General features: G+C 44.5%; 1 protein-coding gene across 1 annotated transcript in view; it reads right to left on the bottom strand.

The window, feature by feature from the left end:
• LOC126418979 (protein takeout-like) overlaps window positions 1-21,034 on the bottom strand; it is a 29,174-nt gene extending 8,140 nt beyond the window's left edge. Inside the window, exons 1-4 of the mRNA XM_050086027.1 lie at window positions 20,906-21,034; window positions 12,455-12,547; window positions 6,171-6,318; window positions 2,223-2,359 (exon numbers count right to left, since the gene is read on the bottom strand). Of these exons, the coding sequence (XP_049941984.1) occupies window positions 2,223-2,359; window positions 6,171-6,318; window positions 12,455-12,547; window positions 20,906-20,990 (463 nt within the window). The 5' untranslated portion in view covers window positions 20,991-21,034. The remainder of the gene's footprint in view (window positions 1-2,222; window positions 2,360-6,170; window positions 6,319-12,454; window positions 12,548-20,905) is intronic.
• Between the last annotated feature and the right edge of the window lie 844 nt (window positions 21,035-21,878).

The raw sequence follows: 21,878 nt of genomic DNA, 5'->3' as shown, positions 1-21,878 counted from the left end.
CATTTGTTGCTGAAGCATGCATTTCTCGGTATATTTCCATACTTTTACTCAATCACTGTACTTCGTGCATGGAGTAAAACAGTTCGCATCCGTAGTGAAAAACGTCTTCGAGCTGAGTTATTGAAATTTACCGGGGCGTGCTGAAAAGTAATGCCTCTGATTCTTTTATATGAAGACTTTTAAAGCTTTTTAAATAAAATAAACTTTATTTTCGTTCTACATGTTTATTATTCTTGTCTATATATTTATATCTCAACTAAGCCACCCTGGGGTAGAACATATATCTCCCAGCGACAGACCAACTTGTTGATAGCGTCATTGTAGAATGACTCTGTTGACGGAGCCACAACCTCACCTCTGCTTGGACCGCTTCATCACTATCAAAGTGAGGTCATCGAAGGTGTTCTTTGTTTTGGAAACTGATGAAAATCGGTCGAGGCAAGTCGGGATTGTATGAGGGATGATGCATGGCAGTAAACCCAAGGAGTCAGATTGTTGCTGATGACGCAGCGCTTGTGTGCGGTCCAGCATTGTTATGCTGAAAAAGGGGTGCTCCGTGTGTGGATGAACTCTTCGAATTTTCAACTCGGTTACAGACGTTTTTATCCCCCCTATCGACATAGTTCGTTACAAACTGCCATGGTACAAGCTACAATTAACAGCGCTCCAGCGGTAGAGGACTGCAAATATGTAGACATGGAGGATAAAGACATCGAGCATTAGTAATGTTTGTTTTACGCTGAAGCACCAAAGAAACTGCTGTAGCGATGCGTATTCGAGTACAGAGTTATGTGAACGGGCAGAATACGGCATTGTGGTCGGCAACGTCTATATAAGACAACAAATGTCTGGAGCAGTTGTTAGATCGGTTACTGCTGCTACAATGGCAGGTTATCAACATTTAAGTGAGTTTAAAGTGGTGTTATAGTGGGCGCACGAGCGATGGGACACAGCATCTGAGAGGTAGCTATGAAGTGAGGATTTTCCCGCATGACAATTTCACAAGTGTACCGTGAAATGTCAGGAATCCGGTAAAAAAATCAAATCCCCGACACCGCTCCTGCAGGAAAAAGATCCTGCAACAGCGGGACCAACGATGACTGAAGAGAATAGTTCAACGTGACAAAAGGCAACTCTTCCGAAAATTGCTTAAGATTTCAATGCTGGGTCATCAACAAGTGTCAGCGTGCGAACCATTCAACGAAACATCATCGATATGGGCTTTCAGAGCCGAAAACCCACTCCTGTGCCTTTGATAACTGCACGACACAAACCTTTGCGCCTCGCCTGGGCCTGTCAACACCGACAGTGGACTGTTGATGACTGCAAACATGTTACCTGGTCGGACGAGTCTCGTTTCAAATTGTATCAACCGGATGGACGTGTACGGGTATGGAGACAACCTCATGAATCCATGGACACTGCATGTCAGCAGGGAACTGTTCAAGCTAGTGGAGGCTCTGTAATGGTGTGGATCGAGTACAGTTGGAGGGATATGGGACCTCTGATACGTCGAGATACGACTCTGACAGGTGACACGTACCTAAGATTCCGTCTGATCATCTGCATCCATTCATGTCCATTGTACATTCCGACGCACTTGGATAATTCCAGCAGGACAATGCGGCACCCCACACGTCCAGAATTGCTACAGAGAGGCTCCAAGAACACTCTTCTGAGTTTAAACACTTCCGCTGGCCACCCAGTTCCGCAGACATGAACGTTATAGAGAATATCTGGGATGACTTGCAACATGCTGTTCAGAAGAGATCTCCACCCCCTCGTACTCTTACGGATTTATGGACAGCCCTGTAGGATTCACTGTTTCAGTTCGCTCCAGCACTACTTCAGACATTAGTCGAGTCCATGGCACGTCGTGTTGCCGCACTTCTGCATGCTCGCGGGCGCTACACGATATTACGCAAGTGTACCAGTTTCTTTGCGACTTCAGCCTATTTAAGAAGCTTTAAGAGTTTACACATTCAAAATTCGGAGGCATTATTTTTCAGCACTCCCTCGTGAAATCAATGAATAATGTGAATTGCCGTTTTTTTCTCAACTAATAGTAAGGAAATGACAATAAAATAAAGAAAAATGACTATGAATACATTGTACCTGAGCAGCAGGTCAAAGTGGCCCACCTCGGTGTGCCTTCTCGAGTATTGGTGAGAGGACTAAAATGTTTTCACGCTAGACAGATACAGAAAGGCAGCAGGACTCACCGAATGTGAGGTTGCAGCGGCCCTCCCCCGTGATGGGCAGCACGAGCACCTTGCCGTCGATGCGGTACTGGCCCAGCAGGCTGACGGGGCCGGGGAAGCGCGTCTGCATGTCCAGCGACAGCGTCTTCGTGTCGAACCTGCGCCAGACGGCACGCTCTGCAGCTCCACAACACATCAGTTGCTTACATACCTACACGTTCGGCTGAATTCCAAACGCCCTCTCTCAAAGCAGAATGCCCAGCTTAACCCTGGCAATACGAAGGCATTTTCCATAACGTTCATTATTGGGGTGAAGCGGTATTTTACGACCATCCTAAAAAATTTTTAAAGAAATCGGTTGTTGTCGTTGGATTATATTGAGAACACATTTTTTTAAAAGAGGTATTAATGTGTAAGTAGGGTCCAGAACTTGAAAGTGCCTTTTAGAACACTCTTAGCACTATCAATAATCTTTCACAAACATGTAATACCGATTTTATGACCACCACAACATAATTTTAAAAATCCAAATTTCGTTCATTGTTGTTCACTATCACTCTCAACATACTTTTTGCATGGATATTAATGTGTAAGTAAGGCACCGAACCTGGGAATATCGATTAGGACGTTCAATGGGGAAAGTGGCATCTACTACTGAGACAGATTTTTGGAGTGATTTAAAGCACACATGGAATCTGGTAGAATAATTAAATAAAAATAACAATTTTTTCCAAATTTTAAAATGTAGTGTAAAGGAACAGATAGTGTGCTCCATGTGTGGTGCAAGCTATGTCGAGACGGTCTTAGAGTACGGCCAAGCAGATGGAAACGGTCGAGAGGCAAAACAAGTAGCCTTACAGACACGAACCACATCACACAACATTTCAAGTCCTTCTGGCGCATTTGTGTGATCATCGGTCCTTTCAGAGAGACGGGCCTTGCAGGGAGGCGGCGGACTCTGCCTACATCAGATTTGAAGGATCGCGTTCTGCGTAACGACCGTTTCCATGTGTCTGGCCGCACACAAACACCCTCTAGGCTTGTTTCCGACGTCACATGGTCAGCAACATACAAGGAACATACGGCGGACAATGGAACTTTCATCCCTCAGTGCCATCTACCGTGGCTACGATGCATGTCAGGAGACATGTTCATGGGACCTTATATTTCCGTTTCCAGTCAGAAATCCTTTCCTACAGTTCGTCCGTATTATTAATGTACACCGTGTATTTTCAAAAGATGGGCATAAATTATCCCTTCCCCCTTCTTCCCTGGTATAGCGAGTGTTCAGCAGGTCATTTTTCGCCCAGCACGAGGTTATGCTCCTACATATCTTTTAAATAATGTCATCTTGCTTTCACCTATTACAGTTTTATTTTACAACTTCAGTTTAGACACTAACACCCAACCCTTCAGTTGCCAGACGCTCGGATCGGTACCAAACGTTGTATGCCGATAGAGTATCAACCAAAACTCCGATTTAGTTCGTACTATGTGGTGTCGTCCAGCAGAACGGGCATAAACGTTCATTAATGGTGATACCAGAACTGTGGAGCGCAGGAAAAGCATAACTGAGAGTAAGTAATATGTATAGCCTCAATTATATTTATTATTATTGTATTATTGTATTATGTGTGAAAGTATTAGCACGTGTGAGGCAATTCTTTCCTTATTCTACAGCTCCAATTGCTTATAGTATGTGATCAAAAGTATCCGGACACCTCCAAAAACTTTTTCGTATTAGGTGCATTGTACTGCCACTTACTGCGAGATACTCCACATCACCGACCTCAGTAGCCATTAGACATCGTGAGAGAGCAGAAGGGGCGCTCCGCGGAACTCACGGACTTCGAACGTGGTCAGGTGACTGGATGTCACTTGTGTCGTACGTCTGTACTCGAGATTTATACACTCCTAAACATCCCTAGATTCACTGTGATAGTGAAGTGGAAACGTTAGGGAACACGTACAGCACAAAAACGTACAGGCCGACCTCGGCTGTTGACCGACAAGGATAATCGACAATTGAAGAGGGCTAGAACATCACACAGGAATTCCAAACTGCATCAGGATCCACTGCAAGTACTATGACAATTAGGCGGGAGGTGAGAAAACTTTGATTTTATGGTCGAGCGGCCGCTCATAAGCCACACATTACGTCGGTAACTGCCAAACGACGCTTCGCTTGGTGTGAGGAGCGTAAACATTGGACGATTTAACAGTGGAAAAATATTGTGTGGAGTAACGAATCACGGTAAACAATGTGGCGATCCGATGGCAGGGTGTGGGTATGGCGAATGCCCGGTGGACGTCATCTGCCAGCGTGTGTAGTACCAACAGTAAAATTCGAAGGCGGTGGTTTTATGGTGTGGTCGTGTTTTTCATTGGAGGGGGCTTGCATCCCTTGTTGCTTTGCGTGGCACTATCACAGCACAGGCCTACATTGATGTTTTAAGCACCTTCTTGATTCCCACTGTTGAAGAATAATTCGGGGATGGCGATTGCATTCTTCAACACGATCGAGCACCTGTTCATAATGCACGGCCTATGGCGGGGTGATTACGCGACAATAACATCCCTGTACTGCACTGGCCTGCACAGAGTCCTGACCAGAATCCTATAGAACACCTTTGGGATGTTTCCGAACGCCGACTTCGTACCAGGCCTCACCGACCGAGATCGATCTCTCTTCAGTGCAGCACTCCGTGAAGAATGGGCTGCCGATCCTAAAGAAACCTTCCAGCACCTGACTGAACGTATGCCTGCGAGGTTGGAAGCTGTCATCAAGGCTAAGGATGGGTCAACACCATATTGAATTCCAGCATTACCAATGGAGGGCGCCACGAACTTTTAAGTCATTTTCGCCTTGTGCGCGGGAACGTTTGATCACATAGTGTATATTTTTCTGTAAAACTACAAGTGCACTAGCTGCTTCATCACCAGTGTTCTGCCGGACATATCCGATAGAGCACCGCACCTATCTATACAAATGTACTCTATACGCTTGCTACTTTCAGCTAAGGAAGCGAAAGCTGACTGCGAAAAGGGCATTGCTAGAAACTCCGAAAGGTCGTTTTATATGCGAGGAAAATTTTCTCTCATATATCAATTTCACGTGTAAACAGCTGAAGTAGTCATCAGTGGCTTCTGAACGCGAGACTTTTGGTACGAGAACCTCACCCTATACTAGCTGACCCAAGTGAGAGCTAGAAAGCCATTACTCACAGATAGGCTTTTCCTGTGCTCCATAGTTCTGGTGACACCTTTAATTATCGTTTACGCATGTTCTACTGTAAGACAGCACATAGCACGAACTAAATCGGTGTTTTGGTCGGTACATTCTCTAAATACAACGTTTGGTACCGATCTAAGTGTCTGACATCTGAAGGTTTGGGTATAAGCGATTTTCAAGATGACATCATTTAAAAAATTTATAGAAGCTGTGGGCCCATATTGCAAGAAAATAGCTTATTTCGTAGTTGTTCCGGAGAATAGTAATTTATTCTCTTTATTATAACAGTGACTTAATATAGATGTATTTAATGTTGTTCATTAATAGCAACGATTTCGAAGAGCTCAAAGCCTCATCACCATGCGCTAAAGATATTTACACAAAATGTGTGTAGACATCTACATTATCTGACCAGAAGTACCCGGACGGCAAAGAGAGCGGCCCGCGGGGGGAGGGGATTTAAATCGGCCGCCCGCCCTCAGGAGCTCAGTTCGTCAGCGCACCTGACGATGGCGACATGTCTGATCGCCGAAATATTGTGCCCGTTGGACACTATGAACCGGCAGTATACCAGTGGGCTGTTCGAACAACAAATACGCCGGGAGAAACTGAAGAATCACTGCATAAAAGCAGTCTGCGGATTGAACAATTCCAATAAATACCCACGAAGGCGAGTGACGACTTTCGAAATGGGTCAGACAGAGGGGTAAGGAGGTAGAACTGCAGTGGTGACTTACGAGGCTGTCTCGATGACGGCGGAGGAGAGCCCGTGGATGGTGAGGTCCTTGAAGTCGAGACTGACGTCGACGGGCCCGCTGCCGCGGCCGATGCTCAGCGCGGAGATGGCCAGCGGGTCGATGGACAGCACTCCGAGGCTGGGCGCGCCTGCGGACACACAGCGCCACCACATGCCTTTTACCGACAACTCCCACCGCCTCGCAACTGGCTTGGGTGCACAACATTTCAATGAAAATTTAAGTACAAAAATTACGTAAAATTATTTAAAAAAATATTTATGGCCAAGATCGCGTTCGGTACCATGCCATTCTAAATTACGGTTCCATATGCACAGACCAACAATGTCATTATGTTGTAGTTATACACTTCCCAGCTTTGGATAACCTTATGATATACACTGAAGAGCCAAAGAAACTGGTATACCTGCCTAATGTAGTGTAGGACCCTCGCGAGCACGCAGAAGTGTCGCAACACGACGTGGCATGGACTCGACTAATGTCTTAAGTAGTGCTGGAGGGAACTGATACCATGAATTCTGCAGGGCTGTCCATAAATCTCATCTGAACAGAACGTTGCAAGGCATCTCAGATATGTTCAATAATGTTCATGTTTGGCGAGTTTGGTGGCCAGCGGAAGTGTTTAAACTCAGAGGAGTAGTCTTGCAGCCAATTCGTAGCTATTCTGGACGAGAGGGGTGTCTCATTGTCCGGATGGTGGTCGTCCGTCGAATGCACAATGGACACGAATGGATGCACGTGATCATACAGGATGCTTACGTACTTGTCACCTGAGAGTCGAATCTAGACGTATCAGGGGTCCCATATCACTCCAACTGCACATACCCCACGCCATTATAGAGCCTCCACCAGCTTGTCTCCTACTGACTTGCAGTGTCCATGGATTTGTGTTGTTGTGTTTGTTCCCGTACACCTCTACCCGCTCTATATAATTTGAAACGAGACTAGACCGACCAAGCAACATGTTACCGTCGGTGTTGACGGGCCCAGGCAAGGCGTAAAGCTTTGTGTCGTGCAGTCATCAAGAGGTACAGGAGGGAGTCTCCGGCTCCGAAAGCCTATATCGATGAAGTTTCGTTGAATAGTTCGCAAGCTGACACTTGTTGATGGCGCAGCACTGAAATCTGCAGCAATTTGCGGAAGGGTTGCACTACTGTCAAGTTGAACGATTCTCTTCAGTCGTCGTTGGTTCCGTTCAGTCGTCGTTGGTTCCGTTCAGTCGTCGTTGGTTCCGTTCAGTCGTCGTTGCATCCGTTCCTGCAGGATCTTTTCCCGACCGCAGTGATGTCGCAGATTTGATGTTTTACCAGATTCCTGATATTCAAGGTCCACTTGTGAAATGGTCATATGCGTAAATCCCCACTCCGTCGCTACCTCGGAAATGCTGTGTTCTATCGGTCGTGCGCCGACTATAACTCACTTAAATTTTGATAACTGACCATTGTAGCAACAGTAACCGATCTAACAACTGCGCCAGACGCTTGTTATCTTATATAGGCGTCGCCGACCGCAGCGGCATATTCTGCCTTTACATATCTCTGTATTTGAATACGCATGCTTAAACCTGTTTCTTTGGTGCTTCAGTGTATATTCCATGTTACGATATCCGTGCTATAAACCGCCCTGCTCCTCCTGTCTCGCCTTCTCTTTCAACCCATTATTCCCCATCTCTTATTGCTAAATATATTCACAGATAATTCTCGTGTTTAGTGCTGAAATTATATATATTCTTTTTTGTCTCCTCCCCCCCCCCTCTCTCCAACAGTAGCTCCGACACTGATCCCCTCCTTCAGGACTAATGTCACATGTTCTGTATCTTGTAATGGTATTAAGCAGCTTATGTTGTTTATTACAGAGAAACCATGAAAGATAGAAACACATTGAGCGTGTAACTGAATAGAGGAAGATTCTAAGTTTTATGTCCGCGTATACAGTATACTATACACTCAACGCAAACGCCATGCGTTGCCCGAGAAACATTGAAACGGTAGATCACTTCGTTTCACACACGTATCAACAGGTCCCTGTTTATTTAGCCGGCTGCTTCAACAGTTCGATTTTTCGGCTCTTGAAGAGTAGGTCCCATAGGTGGGACAAAGAAGGAAAAATGGGATATCTGGTGACCTGGGAGGCCAAAAGCAATGAGTAAGATCTTGATGTACAACACACAAAATGATTTGTCTTGTGGTGTAGTCGCCATTTTGCTACAGACAAACAAACAACAGCGCAATTGTGTCAAAACTTTGAACGTCCCCCTATTCAGTGATATGCCCAATGTGTTTTCTTCTTCTATAGTTTTCTGTAATAAGCGACTGAAATCTGTTCTTTCTTTTTGAATCGCCCGATATATTATAAGGATATTAAGACGAATACGAAAAAAAGCGGTGATCTCGCCGAGCGTTGAACGTATATATTCTGTAATACCCGATAACATAAAATACTGATAACCGACTTATAATGCATGTGATGAGTAAAAATTTTTTAAAAGTATATTACGAAAATATAAAAACACGCATTACATAAAAATCGGTATGTTTCTCAAATGGTATACTATTAAACTGTTTACATTAAAAAATCTTCTGTAATTCTAAATGTTAAGAAAAAGAATGCATGAACAGGTACAGAAAACCTACATAAGAGCCCTCTAATCGCTTTAATTATTTGCACCCCTAAATTAAATAAATTCTAGACTTTCATACATCTGTAAGTATGTTTTGTATGCTGTGCAAAATTCATAGAAGAATTTCTCTTACTTATGGAGAAAAGTCTACCTATAGCAACAAATGCAGCCAATTGTAAGTGAAAAAAATGATGAAATTTCACAGGTAAAAAAAATTATTTTGTTATTTTTTGAACTTCCACTGGTATGAGTGTGAATCCTGAATCCTTCCTGGACCTGTTGACAAAGTTTTATGAATTTATTTGTAAAACTACAGACAGTGGAAATTAAAATTTCCTGTGGTACCATTCCTGCTCCAAGCCGGCCTGTTTGACGTCCTAGCCCTCTTAACAGCAGCTGAGGTGCTCTATTACATATACTCTACACTACAAACAGCTCTGGCTGCGCAATTCAGATCATATGTACAATCATTTCATTCTTCACTTTGGCTGGTAAACTGTTGTCCGAGTCATACCTGAGTGTGAGTAGCTACCACTACCCAATCTCGGTGCAATAATACGTTTACCATATACAGAAGAAGTCCGTAGATAGAACGCAGAACGACTGCTCAGTGATCACGAAGTCTGTTCAAAATTATTGAACCTTTCGTTGGTGGAAATAAATTTATTGATTTGGTGGTACAGAACCCTAATCTCTTCAAAGCAGTCTCCCTATTCATGCACAGACTCCTCCAGCGCCCCCGCCATTGTGGAAAACGCTTCTGGAGTGCGTCTACGCAACTGTTGAAACGGTGATCAGCCACGACGTACGATATCTTCTCTTGACTCAAATTGTGTTCCTTTCACAGTCATTTTTAGGTTGAGAAACGGCCAAGAATCACAAGGAACCATGTCGGGTAAGTAGGGAGACTGACTAACCGCAAAAACGTTGTGCTTGGCGAGGAAAGAAATTCATATACGCAGAATTGGTGAGTGCCTTATTGATATGGAGCTGCCTAGCTTTTTCTGGACACAGACCCACCGTTAGCGCCACATAGAACCACGAAGGCGACTAAGGGCCTGCTAATAGGTTTCTTTCCTGATATTGTGGCCTTGCCCTGTGTACTCATAATGCGTAACCCTGTGAGGGTCAAAGGAAACGGTCAATAGAACCTTGATGTTGCTGTAGATCCGCTGTACTTTTTTTGATCTCGGATATTACCGCTGTGACGATTGCATCTTGGTTTCTGGATCGTATACAGAAACGCACGTCCCATCACATGTCATCAAGATATTCAGAAAGTTGTGGTTAGATTGTCCAGCATGCCCTGGACGATGTCCAGACGGCGTTGCTTCTGCTTCATAGACAGTAGTTCCAGAACGTATTTTCCAGATACACTCCTCATGCACAAACCGTCGGTCGAAATTGAAATCCAGTACCCACCACTACCTCCTTCACAAGTTCCCGTACTGTGATACAAAACTCTTCCACGACCGAACTCCGCACGTCCTCAGAGACATTGTAATACCGGCATGTTGAGGTTCTGCCCCAGCGTGGTTCGCTAACGTGCGCCCATGTCCGTAGCGATAGCACCACTCATGACGTCGTCCCCGAAAGACTGACGAATATTGCGATATCGCCTAGCGTTATGGCAAAATTTTATGCAGTATCGCTGCTCAATACACTTCTGGCCACTAACATTGCTACACCAAGAAGAAATGCAGATGGTAAACGGGTATTCATTGAACAAATATATTATACTACAACTGACATGTGATTACGTTTTCACGCAATTTCGGTGCAAAGATCCTGAGAAGTCAGTACCCAGAACAACCACCTCTGGCTGTAAAAACGGCCTTGATACGCCTGGGCATTGAGTCAAACAGAGCTTGGATGGTCTGTACAGGTACAGCTGCCCATCCAGCTTCAACAAGATACCACAGCTCGTCAAGAGTAATGACTGGCGTATTGTGACGAGCCAGTTGCTCGGCCACCATTGACCAGACGTTTTCAGTTGGTGAGAGATCTGGAGAATGTGCTGGCCAGGGCAGCAGTCCAACGTTTTCTGTATCCAGAAAGGCCCGTACAGGACCTGCAACATGCGGTCGTGCATTATCCTGCTGAAACGTAGGGTTTCGCAGGGATCGAATGAAGAGTGGAACCACGGGGCGTAACACATCTGAAATGTAACGTCCACTGTTCAAAGTGCCGTCAATGCGAACAAGAGGTAACCGAGACGTGTAACCCCATACCATCACGCCGGGTGATACGCCAGTACGGCGATGACGAATACACGCTTCCAATGGGCGTTCAGCGTGATTTCGCCAAATACGGATGCAACCATCATGATGCTGTAAACAGAACTTGGATTCATACGAAAAAATGACGTTTTGCCATTCGTGCACCCAGGCTCGTCGTTGAGTACACCATCGCAGGCGCTCCTATCTGTGATGCAGCGTCAAGGGTAACCGCAGCCATGGCCTCCGAGTTGATAGTCCATGCTGCTCCAAACGTCGTCGAACTGTTCGTGCAGATGGTTGTTGTCTTGCAAACGTCCCCATCTGTTGACTCAGGGATAGAGACGTGGCTGCACTATCCGTTACAGCCATGCGGATAAGATGCCTGTCATCTCGACTGCTAGTGATACGAGGCCGTTGCGATCCAGCACGGCGTTCCGTATTACCCTCCTGAACGCACCGATTCCATACTCTGCTAACAACCATTGGATCTCGACCAACGCGAGCAGCAATGTCGCGATACGATAAACCGCAATCGCGATAGGCTACAATCGGACCATTATCAAAGTCGGAAACGTGACGGTACGCATTTCTCCTCCTTACAAGAGGCATCAAAACAAAGTTTCACCAGCAAGGCCGGTCAACTACTGTTTGTGTATGAGAAATCGGTTGGAAACTTTCTTCATGTCAGCACGTTGTGTCGCCACCGGCCCCAACCTAGTGTGAATGCTCTGAAAAGCTAATCATTTGCATATCACAGCATATTTTTCCTGTCGGTTAAATTTCGCGTCTGTAGCACGTCATCTTCGTAGTGTAGCAATTTTAATGGCCAGTAGTGTATTTAACAGTTATTTTGCAACTTACTGGAATCCAGCGAGCGCTCACTACACGTCCACACTCATAAGCTGCCTACCAGCGACTGACGCTTTCTGCTGGCTGGGAAAAAAATCACTACTAGACATGAACGTACCCAGTCACATCTCCACCAAAGGGTCGCACTTCATTTATTTACGCTTGCTACAAAACATTCGATACTTTCTGGACACACTTCGTAGCTTGAAAATTAGGAAACTCAGTTTCACGGCGGCGTTTCATCCGACACGCAGCCCACACCGTAATGGGTTCTTTCCGGGGTTACATTCCCGTCACCTATAGCTAAAAAAATCCTCTCCATCAAAACGTTCATTTATTCCATGCCTTCCTTCACAGACGCGGGTTTTGTTTTTCGTCAGTACAGTTTATTACATCCTGTGTTTTACACAATGCATTTGTAGCCTGCTGTGGAGGCAGTGCGAATCAGGTCCGGCAAAGTCGAAAGACAGCACAAAGCCCAGCCGTTATCATAAATTTAACAAGTGAATCGCTAGCCTTGCAACAAACCACCGTTCTTCGCCGCTTCTCTAACCTTGACACACAGCGTGCTTGCTTACCTTTAGCGAGTTCTCCGACTGCGACCTTGATGGCTTCCTTCATGCAGCCCCCAAGTTGTGGGTCTCCCGCCTTGCACCGCTTGAACGAGGCAGCTGTTGAAAAACAGTTCGATAGATTATTCTAAATAAAACTGGACGGCGTAATTTAGGTTAAGATAATTAGTCTTAAAACGTCATAGACAAGCACATCAAAGAAACAACGTAGCATGTGAAAGAAAATTTTGGAAGAGAAATAAAACTGGACAGCAAAATACGAAATGAAGTACTATAAGAAACATGTGAGGAAAGTTCATAGAAGAGCCTCACGAGAAGAAGGAATAGGCTAGTGAGACATCCAGGAAAAATAGAGGGAAAAATAGAAGGAGTGGAAAAGGAATATGAATCTGCGTAACTGATTACAGAGAATCTTGGCTGTAGGAGCTACGTAGAGATGAATAGATTACCTCCATAGGAAAAGACGGGGTACAGCACTAAAACAGCAGAAAGACCGGTTACTTAAAAGAAAGTGAAAGTAAATTAGTATGTGACTGGATGCTCATCACATGGAGCAACCCTTCACATTTGATACCTCGTTAGCGACTTGCATATCAAAGTTTCCAACTTATTTCTGCAAGCAGTCTTTCATTTGACCTCGTAAGACACAGTGGCTTTCGTTCCAGACCTTTCAATAGAAGAAAAATTTCAAATGGTTAGCAGAAAGGAAAGAGAGCTCATCGATGTCAGAAGCACTCACTCCGCAGATGATCTTTCGTAAGCAATTATGTCCCTTGAAGTAGTATTAATCTCTCTTTCATGGCGGTTGCTGGTCGCTAACGTACGTGGAAACCATTTCGACGTAAAGCTTGAACATTGGAAGAAGGAAAGAAGCCGATGACGTCATTGCAGCTGATGTACATGCACGGACTGGGGAAGGAATTTTGTCCTTTCCTTTTCAAAGAGTCTTACGATAAGAAGGAACAGCATAGTGTGATATCTGCTACGGCATCCAGGAGTAGTTGACCAGCAGGAGTAGAGGGAAAAACAGTAAGAGTAGATAAAGAATAGGAACCTGCGTAACTGGTTGCACAATTTGCCTTGTGAGAATTAGACAACCAATGAATAACTAAATCTCGATGGCTAGACGGCGATTTGAACCTCTTCCCTCCCGAATGTGATTCCATTGCCTTACCACTGTGTTACCCCCCCTCTATTATCCTTGGAGAGAAATACATAGTGAAAAATGTCAGCCCGAAACTTGGAAATACCACTACTATTACCGTCAAAAGGAATGTTCAAGATTATGTGGTTAGACCGAATAACTAATGAGGAGCTACTGAATAGAGTTCGGAAAATAAGAAATTATGGCGCAAATTGACTAAAAGAAGGGAATGGTTGGTAGGACACAATCAAAAGCAACAGGGAACCATCAACTTGGTTAATGAATGGAAGAACATTGTGTGAAAATTGTAGAGACGGACCGTGGCTTGAATATACGATGGCGTGCTGAAACGTAACGCCTCTGAATTTTTATGTGAAAACTCTTTAAACTTTTCAAACAAAAAAACGTAATTCACATTCTACATCTTTATTCTTCCTGTCTACATATTTGCAGCCCTTTGCCGCTGATGGTAGAGATAGAATGTGGCGCAGACCTCACGAAGCTATGGACCCAAGTTGTCAATGAGGCAATGGGGTCCGGATTGTAATATGTAACATGGTGGTGTGTAACGGCATGTGAGAGACAGCATACTGTAATCGACTTACGAATTAAAAGAGTTCGTCCACACAGGGGCACCTCCTCCTTCACCATGACACTGTCAGACTGCACACGAGAGTTGTGACATCTGCAACAATCCGACGCCTTGGGGTCAGCCCCCCAATCGTTCTCAATATATTACCGACTTGCCCCAATTCGATTTTCATCTGTTTTCGAAACGTAAAGATCTCCTTCAAGGACTTCACTTTGATAGTGATGAAGCGGTGCAAGCATAGGTGAGGTTGTGGCTCGGTCATAAAAGTCAAACATTCTACAGTGACGGTATCAACAAACTGGTCTGTCGGAAGGAGAAATGCTTTCGTCGCCAGGGTGACTGTCGAGAAATAAATACTCGTGAGTAGACGCGAAGAATAAAGACGTAGAATGTTAGTAACGTCTGTTTTATTTAAAAAGCTTTAAGACTTCTCACATAAAAAATTAGGAGGCATTACTTTTCAGCAGTCATGTCAGGACCCACCACTGCAAGAAACACAGTTCTTTTGGCTGTTCTTTTTTCTTTGCACTCGACGTAAATAAGCAATGTGTACGTGGAATTGGTGTTATCAGAACAGTGAGGATTGAAATTTAGAGACTTTTCCATGGGTTAAACAAAGAATTTGATAGGATAATGCGGTTCTGTCAGCGGTTGCTGAAAGCAATGCAAAAGGACGAGGGACAATTTAAATAGACATGGACGGTAAGACGGCAAAATTTTCTGCACTTGTGTGTGGACAGTCCATATGTTTGTGCCACAGTAGGGCAATTAAGCGGGATTTAAAGTCTGGTTGGGATATCTTGTCGTCATTTGTAATCTCAGATTCGTACTACAATCGTTCTCCGCGTTTATCAAATGCCTCCTCTCGGGTTTTAATCGACGGCCACCTCACAGAATCTCTTCGCGTTTATCGATCTTCACCAAGTACACCCCTGTCGATGGCTCTATATGCTATAGCCGCTGAACCTAAGTCTCACTGAAAACAGAATTAGAAGAATAGTGGTTCAGAACACGTGGATCTGCTACACAGCATACGCATATGACGTATTGTTGTTGTGTCTTTTTAACAAGACCAGGCCTCCCCGGAAGACGTGCTTAATATCTATATGAAGGCGAGTGGCGCACAGATGAGTACCTGATACTTCCCCTTAGTGGAGGCTTTGACGAAATTTCTGAAGTGGCATAGTCCGAGCAACAACCTCGCATCGTTCTCTGGGCATCTACTGGGAGGCGAATCTCCTGAACCGCTTCAGGACCACACTGAAATTGCACTTCGATAGACACCGGAACCTCCTGCAAAAAGTGCAGATAATTCATGTATACAACGGAAGCAAAATGTACTACGTGACCCAAGTACTACCGCTCTCTGTAGCTATGGCGTCGAAAATGCAGCGGGCATTCAGCTGGTTTCTTCTACTTGGCAACGTCTTTAAAGTACAGTTCGCGGCACACAGCCTGCCTCTCTCACGGGACTGTCTTGGGCTAATCAGCGTCCGACACAAATGTGCGACAGTCCTCATCGACTGAATGAGAAAAGAAATAGAGCGTCAGGGCGCATGTCTTCTCCGCAGTCATTTAACCAGCATAAGATCAACAAGCGTAGCGCCACCGATACAACTCGCGGCTGTTCCTCCGGAATCCTCCAACAATCCGGAAATACTTTCTAGAATTTAGTTATGTGCATGCCGGCGTTCCAAGCACCTCACAGCTCCTAAACAAGACAATATACATAATCATGATAAAGACCGCACGTGGAAACCCCAAGGAGGCACAGATGAACTGGACAGTACTGTGGCGAAACATTCCCCAACCGTTCCGGCCTTCATGGATTCGCTCATGGCGGTATCTGATTGTCAGTGACAAAATACCCAACACCGACAAACTGCACCGAAACCACCTCAGTGCAGCTGCGCCCTGCCACAAACGCGGGAGCTTCGACTCGCTGGCGCACAAGTTTGTTTGCGGAGTAGCGCTTCAGTGTGGAACTTTCCCCGCCACCGCCTAGCAGCCATTGATAGGACGAACGCGAGCTACCTGAACGTTCGTGAACTCATGTGAACTGACTGCATTCGATACCCAGTTGTCAAACAAAATGCAGCACTATGGATGCTCGGACATACAGCCACCTACATTACTGAGAACCGCGATGCAATATTTCCATAAATTTTGTCCTACATTTTGTGGAATATTTTCGGATTGTGCAGGATGACAATCATTGGAAAACATTTGGCAACATGCTGCTTATCACGATCAGGGAAACCCCACAAGTGCTCCCCATTACGGCAGTTAATAGATAATCGACGCAATACGAAAGCTAACGCTATAGAAGACTCTCTTACAACGCTATAGTTGCTTCACGTAAGTGATAAAGGTGTGAGACTACCAGTAGAAGTCGACAACACATAAAGACCAAGTACTACGATTGACTTTTAGTCATTTGGAGGATGAATCTACAGCAACAAAAGGTTGCTTCTTTTGGACTACAAAAAAAATTCTTTTCATGCAGACGTAATTAATTTTCGCCGTAATGCCCAGGAGAAAGGATCGCGTTTCTTGCCACCTTCAAAGAAATACATTTTATTCAACCAAGAGGAGCACGTGCTTAAATTTATTCGCAGTTTATCTTTGATAAAGGAATTTTGTTACATTATGAAGTCGGAAGAACAATGAAATGCTATTATTTTAGGCCGCGCGAAGTAGCCGCTTGATCTGAAGCGCCTTGTCACGGTCTGCGCGGCTCCGCCTGGGATCTACTTTTTAGGAGGGAAATTCAAATGTTGAAATCAATAAAAGTATTAGTAACGACCGGAGGACCATTGTATTTTGTGGGCCATATGTTCGTGATTATTACAGCGCCATCTATCAAACCGAAAAAAGTGGTCCAACTAAAACATTCATATTTCTTTACGTACTACACGAATATGTAATAAAAAATGGGGGTTACTATTTAAAAAAAAACGCAGTTGATATGCGCTTGACTTATGGCAGCGGCACCTAGAGGGCCAACGATACCGCCATCTGGTTTCCCCCTTCAAGCTATACCAGTTTCGTTCTTTGTAGTTTTTTCGTTTGATGCTTTTTTCGTGAGATATTTGGCCTGATCACTATCAATGGACCACCCTGTACAGCAAGAATCATATTCAACTCGATGTTAGAGAGTACAGTCTTGTATACAGTAGAGATCTGGACACCTAATCGGAAATACACGGCCCAGCCACATTAATGTGACCACCGCCTACGTTCGACGTCAATGTGCAATAACTATTCACAGACGTCAGGTGGCAGCACTAGCAGTGGAGGGTATATAAGGCGTGTTGGTTGAAATGGCTCTAAGCACTATGGGACTTAACATCTGAGGTCATCACCTCCCTAGACTTAGAACTACTTAAACCTAAGGACATCACATACATCCAAACCCGATCGTAGCAGCAGCGTTATGAGCTGGGTAAATTTTCGTGGCATTCCCTGGGTGATCTCCTCATTCTGGAGAGCACAGTGGATAAATACAAGTACGCATCTATCCTTGGGGACCATGTTCACCCATATAACCGGTTTGCTTTTGCTTGGTACGGTGGCACCTACCAGCAGGACAGTCCAACTTGTCACACAGCTCGCAGTGTACGTCGATTTGCAGTAGGGTTTTGGAACATATACTGTATTCGAACATCATGAAGTACCTCGAAGAGCTCTTTATACTCATGAAGTAATAATTGCTATCAAGAAGGGATGTCAAATTGATTTCATATTTTTAGATTTCCAGAAGGCTTTCGACACCGTTCCTCACAAGCGTCTTCTAACCAAACTGCGTGCCTACGGAATATCGCCTCAGTTGTGCGACTGGATTCGTGGTTTCCTGTCAGAAAGGTCACAGTTCATAGTAATAGACGGAAAGTCATCGAGTAAAACAGAAGTAATTTCCGGCGTTCCCCAAGGAAGTGTTATAGGCCCTCTATTGTTCCTGATCTATGTTAACGACATAGGAGACAATCTGAGTAGCTGTCTTAGACTGTTTGCAGATGATGCTGTCATTTACCGTCTTGTAAAGTCATCAGATGATCAAAACGACTTGCAAAATGATTTAGATAAGATATCTGTATGGTGCGAAAAGTGGCAATTGACCCTGAATAAGGAAAAGTGTGAAGTTATTTACACGAGTACTAACAGAAGTCAGTTAAATTTCGATTACTCGATAAGTCACACAAATCTGGAGGCTGTAAATTCAACCAAATACTTGGGGATTACAATTACAAATAACCTAAATTGGAACGATCACGTAGATGATATTGTGAGTAGAGCAAACCAAAGACTGCGATTCATTGTCAGAACATTTAGAAGGTGCAGCAGGTCTTCTAAAGAGACTGCTTACATCACTCTTGTCCGCCCTATTCTGGAGTATTGCTGGGCGGTGTGGGATCTGCATCAGGTGGGACTGACGAATGACACCGAAAAAGTACAAAGAAGGGCAGCTCGTTTTGTATTATCGCGAAATAGGGGAGATAGTGTCACAGACATGATACGTGAATTGGAGTGGCAATCATTAAAACAAAAGGCGTAATAAGCTTATAAGGTACAAAAGGTGTTACAGTAATAAAAAGCAAATTTCATTTGTGGCTCCTTTAGCGATTTATGTTGTTTAATATTACCCGGTGCAATATCAATGGTGTTTAATGTTTATGTCGTTGTCTAGAATATTGGCACTAGAGCATATGTCAACCACTGGTTTTTAACTCTTCGTCTTTTTAACAATATTACTTTTGTCGTGTTCTTTTTATTGCTTTTTATTACTGTAAAAACTTTTTTACTTTATAAGCTTATTACAGACTTTATCTATTGTATACCTTTTTATTTTCGCTGTTTCAATTAATTATTGAAAACTAGTGTATGCCGACATTAGCGACATCTGGGCAACTTAAACACAAACATCTTGTGGCTACTGTACGGCAGCTTGTTTTAAACAGTAGTTTTACTGACAACACGACTCGTGCATGTGATGTGATGTGATTTATATGTATTTGACGATGCTGGTGCTGATTCCGCATTTAACATTTGACGATGCCACTATGGCTGCAGTACATTAGGACAGTGTTTTTATGAAACAGGTATGCCTCTTCATATTTAAACCGCACAAATGTAAATTTCGTCAGTACTACTTTTCAATATGATCTCTGTATTGTTCTTAAGCTGTATACAGTTTGCGAGTGTATTTATGTTTTTTCCCATTTTTGCTGCGGATCTGATGGTCATTAAAGACCGAAAACGGTAATCTGTTAAACAAAAAAGATTGTCACCATAGACGTAAATTAAAGAAACTTGTTGTATCAATATCGACGCATTTTCTAGAGTTTCTCAACTGCTGGTGTTTTGAGACACCATATATTCGAAGGACTTTAGCTATAGTATATAAAATCCATCAAATTACAGTTTCAACTAAAACGACTAAATGCAATAAGATGTCTATCAAGTTCTTCAGCCAAAGTATATCTTTGAAAGGAGCGAAGCCACAGTAGCTCTCTAACGTAATCGTATGTGTGAAAGAGCACGACCTGTACGCACACAGACCGCTACGGTGCGGTTTTCTCTTAGCAGAGCGGCCATAGACACGGGTTCGCAGGTAGATACCGTGTTTCTTGACTTCCGCAAGGCGTTTGATACAGTTCTTCGTAGTCGTTTAATGAACAAAGGAAGAGCATATGGATTATCAGACCAATTGTGTGATTGGATTGAAGAGTTCCTAGATAACAGAACGCAGCATGTCATTCTCAATGGAGAGAAGTCTTCCGAAGTAAGAGTGATTTCAAGGTGTGCCGCAGGGGAGTGTCGTAGGACCGTTGCTATTCAGAATATACATAAATGACCTTGTGGATGACATCGGAAGTTCACTGAGGCTTTTTGCGGATGATGCTGTGGTATATCGAGAGGTTGTAACAATGGAAAATTGTACTGAAATGCAGGAGGATCTGCAGCGAATTGACGCATGGTGCAGGGAATGGCAATTGAATCTGAATGTAGACAAGTGTAATGTGCTGCGAATACATAGAAAGAAAGATCCCTTATCATTTAGTTACAATATAGCAGGTCAGCAACTGGATGCAGTTAATTCCATAAATTATCTGGGAGTACGCATTAGGAGTGATTTAAAATGGAATGATCATATAAAGTTGATCGTCGGTAAAGCAGATGCCAGACAGATTCATTGGAAGAATCCCAAGGGATTGCAATCCGAAAACAAAGGAAGTAGGTTACTGTACACTTGTTCGCCCACTGCTTGAGTGCTGCTCAGCAGTGTGGGATCCGTGCCGGGTAGGGTTGATAGAAGAGATAGAGAAGATCCAACGGAGAGCAGCGCGCTTCGTTACAGGATCATTTAGTAATCGCGAAAGCGTTACGGTGATGGTAGATAAACTCCAGTAGAAGACTCTGCAGGAGAGACGCTCAGTAGCTCGGTACGGGCTTTTGTTGAAGTTTCGAGAACATACCTTCATCGAGGAGTCAAGCGGTATATTGGTCCCTCCTACGTATATCTCGCGAAGAGACCGTGAGGATAAAATCAGAGAGATTAGAGCCCACACAGAGGCATACCGACAATCCTTTCCGCGAAGAATACGGGACTGGAATAGAAGGGAAACCGATAGAGGTACTCAAGGTACCCTTCGCCACACACCGTCAGGTGGCTTCCGGAGTATGGATGTATATGTAGAACGACTGGCGACATTATACTCACGCAGCTTGGCTGCGGTCGCGAGGTGCGACAGCAGCGCCACGGCGGCGAGGACGGCAGCGGCGGCGGAGGGAAGTCTGCAGGCCATGTCGACGGTGGTGTAGTGGGTGGCTCTGCAGACGCGGCCGCGGACTGTGGCGCCCGGGCCGGCGCAGCCGCACTTATAGGCCGGAAGGAAGGGCAAGGGCGCCCGCGGCCGCTGGCCACGGCCTTCGCGGCGGTCCGGTTCCTTCGCCGTCATTAGCGGCGCGGTCGCCACAAGCGTCAGCCTGCCAGAGGCCGCCCGCGAGGACGGAAGGCGACTCCCGAGTAAACAGCCTTCCCTTCTGAATCAACAGGGGTCCTTGGGAAACTTCGTGAGGCAACGGACTTCTCACGTGTGCACTGGCTTTCGCGACCGGAGTCAGTTTCCGTAAAACTCATATGGGCTGTACACTACGTGTGGTGGTCAATGCACCCTAATCAGGCAATTGCTATTGAGCGGGAGGGCCGCAACATTCACAGTTTATAACAACAACACTTTTATTAAACTTTTCTTTAGGAAATAAAATTTTATCCTTAAAATTTTGTGATAAGATAAGTTAGCAAAGAATCCTTAGAAGGACGGGCAAGCACCCTATTCAAACAACAACATTAATCTTTAAATAAGCATTAAGTGATCCGCAAGTTAATTAAATTCTCTACGCAGTAAAGCTCGCAAAAGGTGACTACAATAATGAGATAAAGTTTAGCCAATCATGGATTTCGCAATTTTTTTAAAGAAAATACAAACCCTTCGTGATAGATTTTCGAAACAGGTGACGTCACATAGGCACGGGCTAATTCAAGTAGCAGAAGGGGGGGGGGGGGGCACTGGACCCAGACCAGAGGCGGCTAGACCCAGAACTCACAGCAAGCGGGCGATCTGGACAGGGTGCCGCACACAGTACACTATAACACACTGAAAAAAAAAAGGTCTTACAGCCCGTGCTACTAC

This window comes from Schistocerca serialis, chromosome 9 (genome assembly GCF_023864345.2).
Source record: "Schistocerca serialis cubense isolate TAMUIC-IGC-003099 chromosome 9, iqSchSeri2.2, whole genome shotgun sequence".
In the NCBI taxonomy this organism is placed as follows: Eukaryota; Metazoa; Arthropoda; class Insecta; order Orthoptera; family Acrididae; genus Schistocerca; species Schistocerca serialis.
Note: the sequence above shows the minus strand (reverse complement) of the source record. Positions and strands in the feature narration are given on the sequence as shown.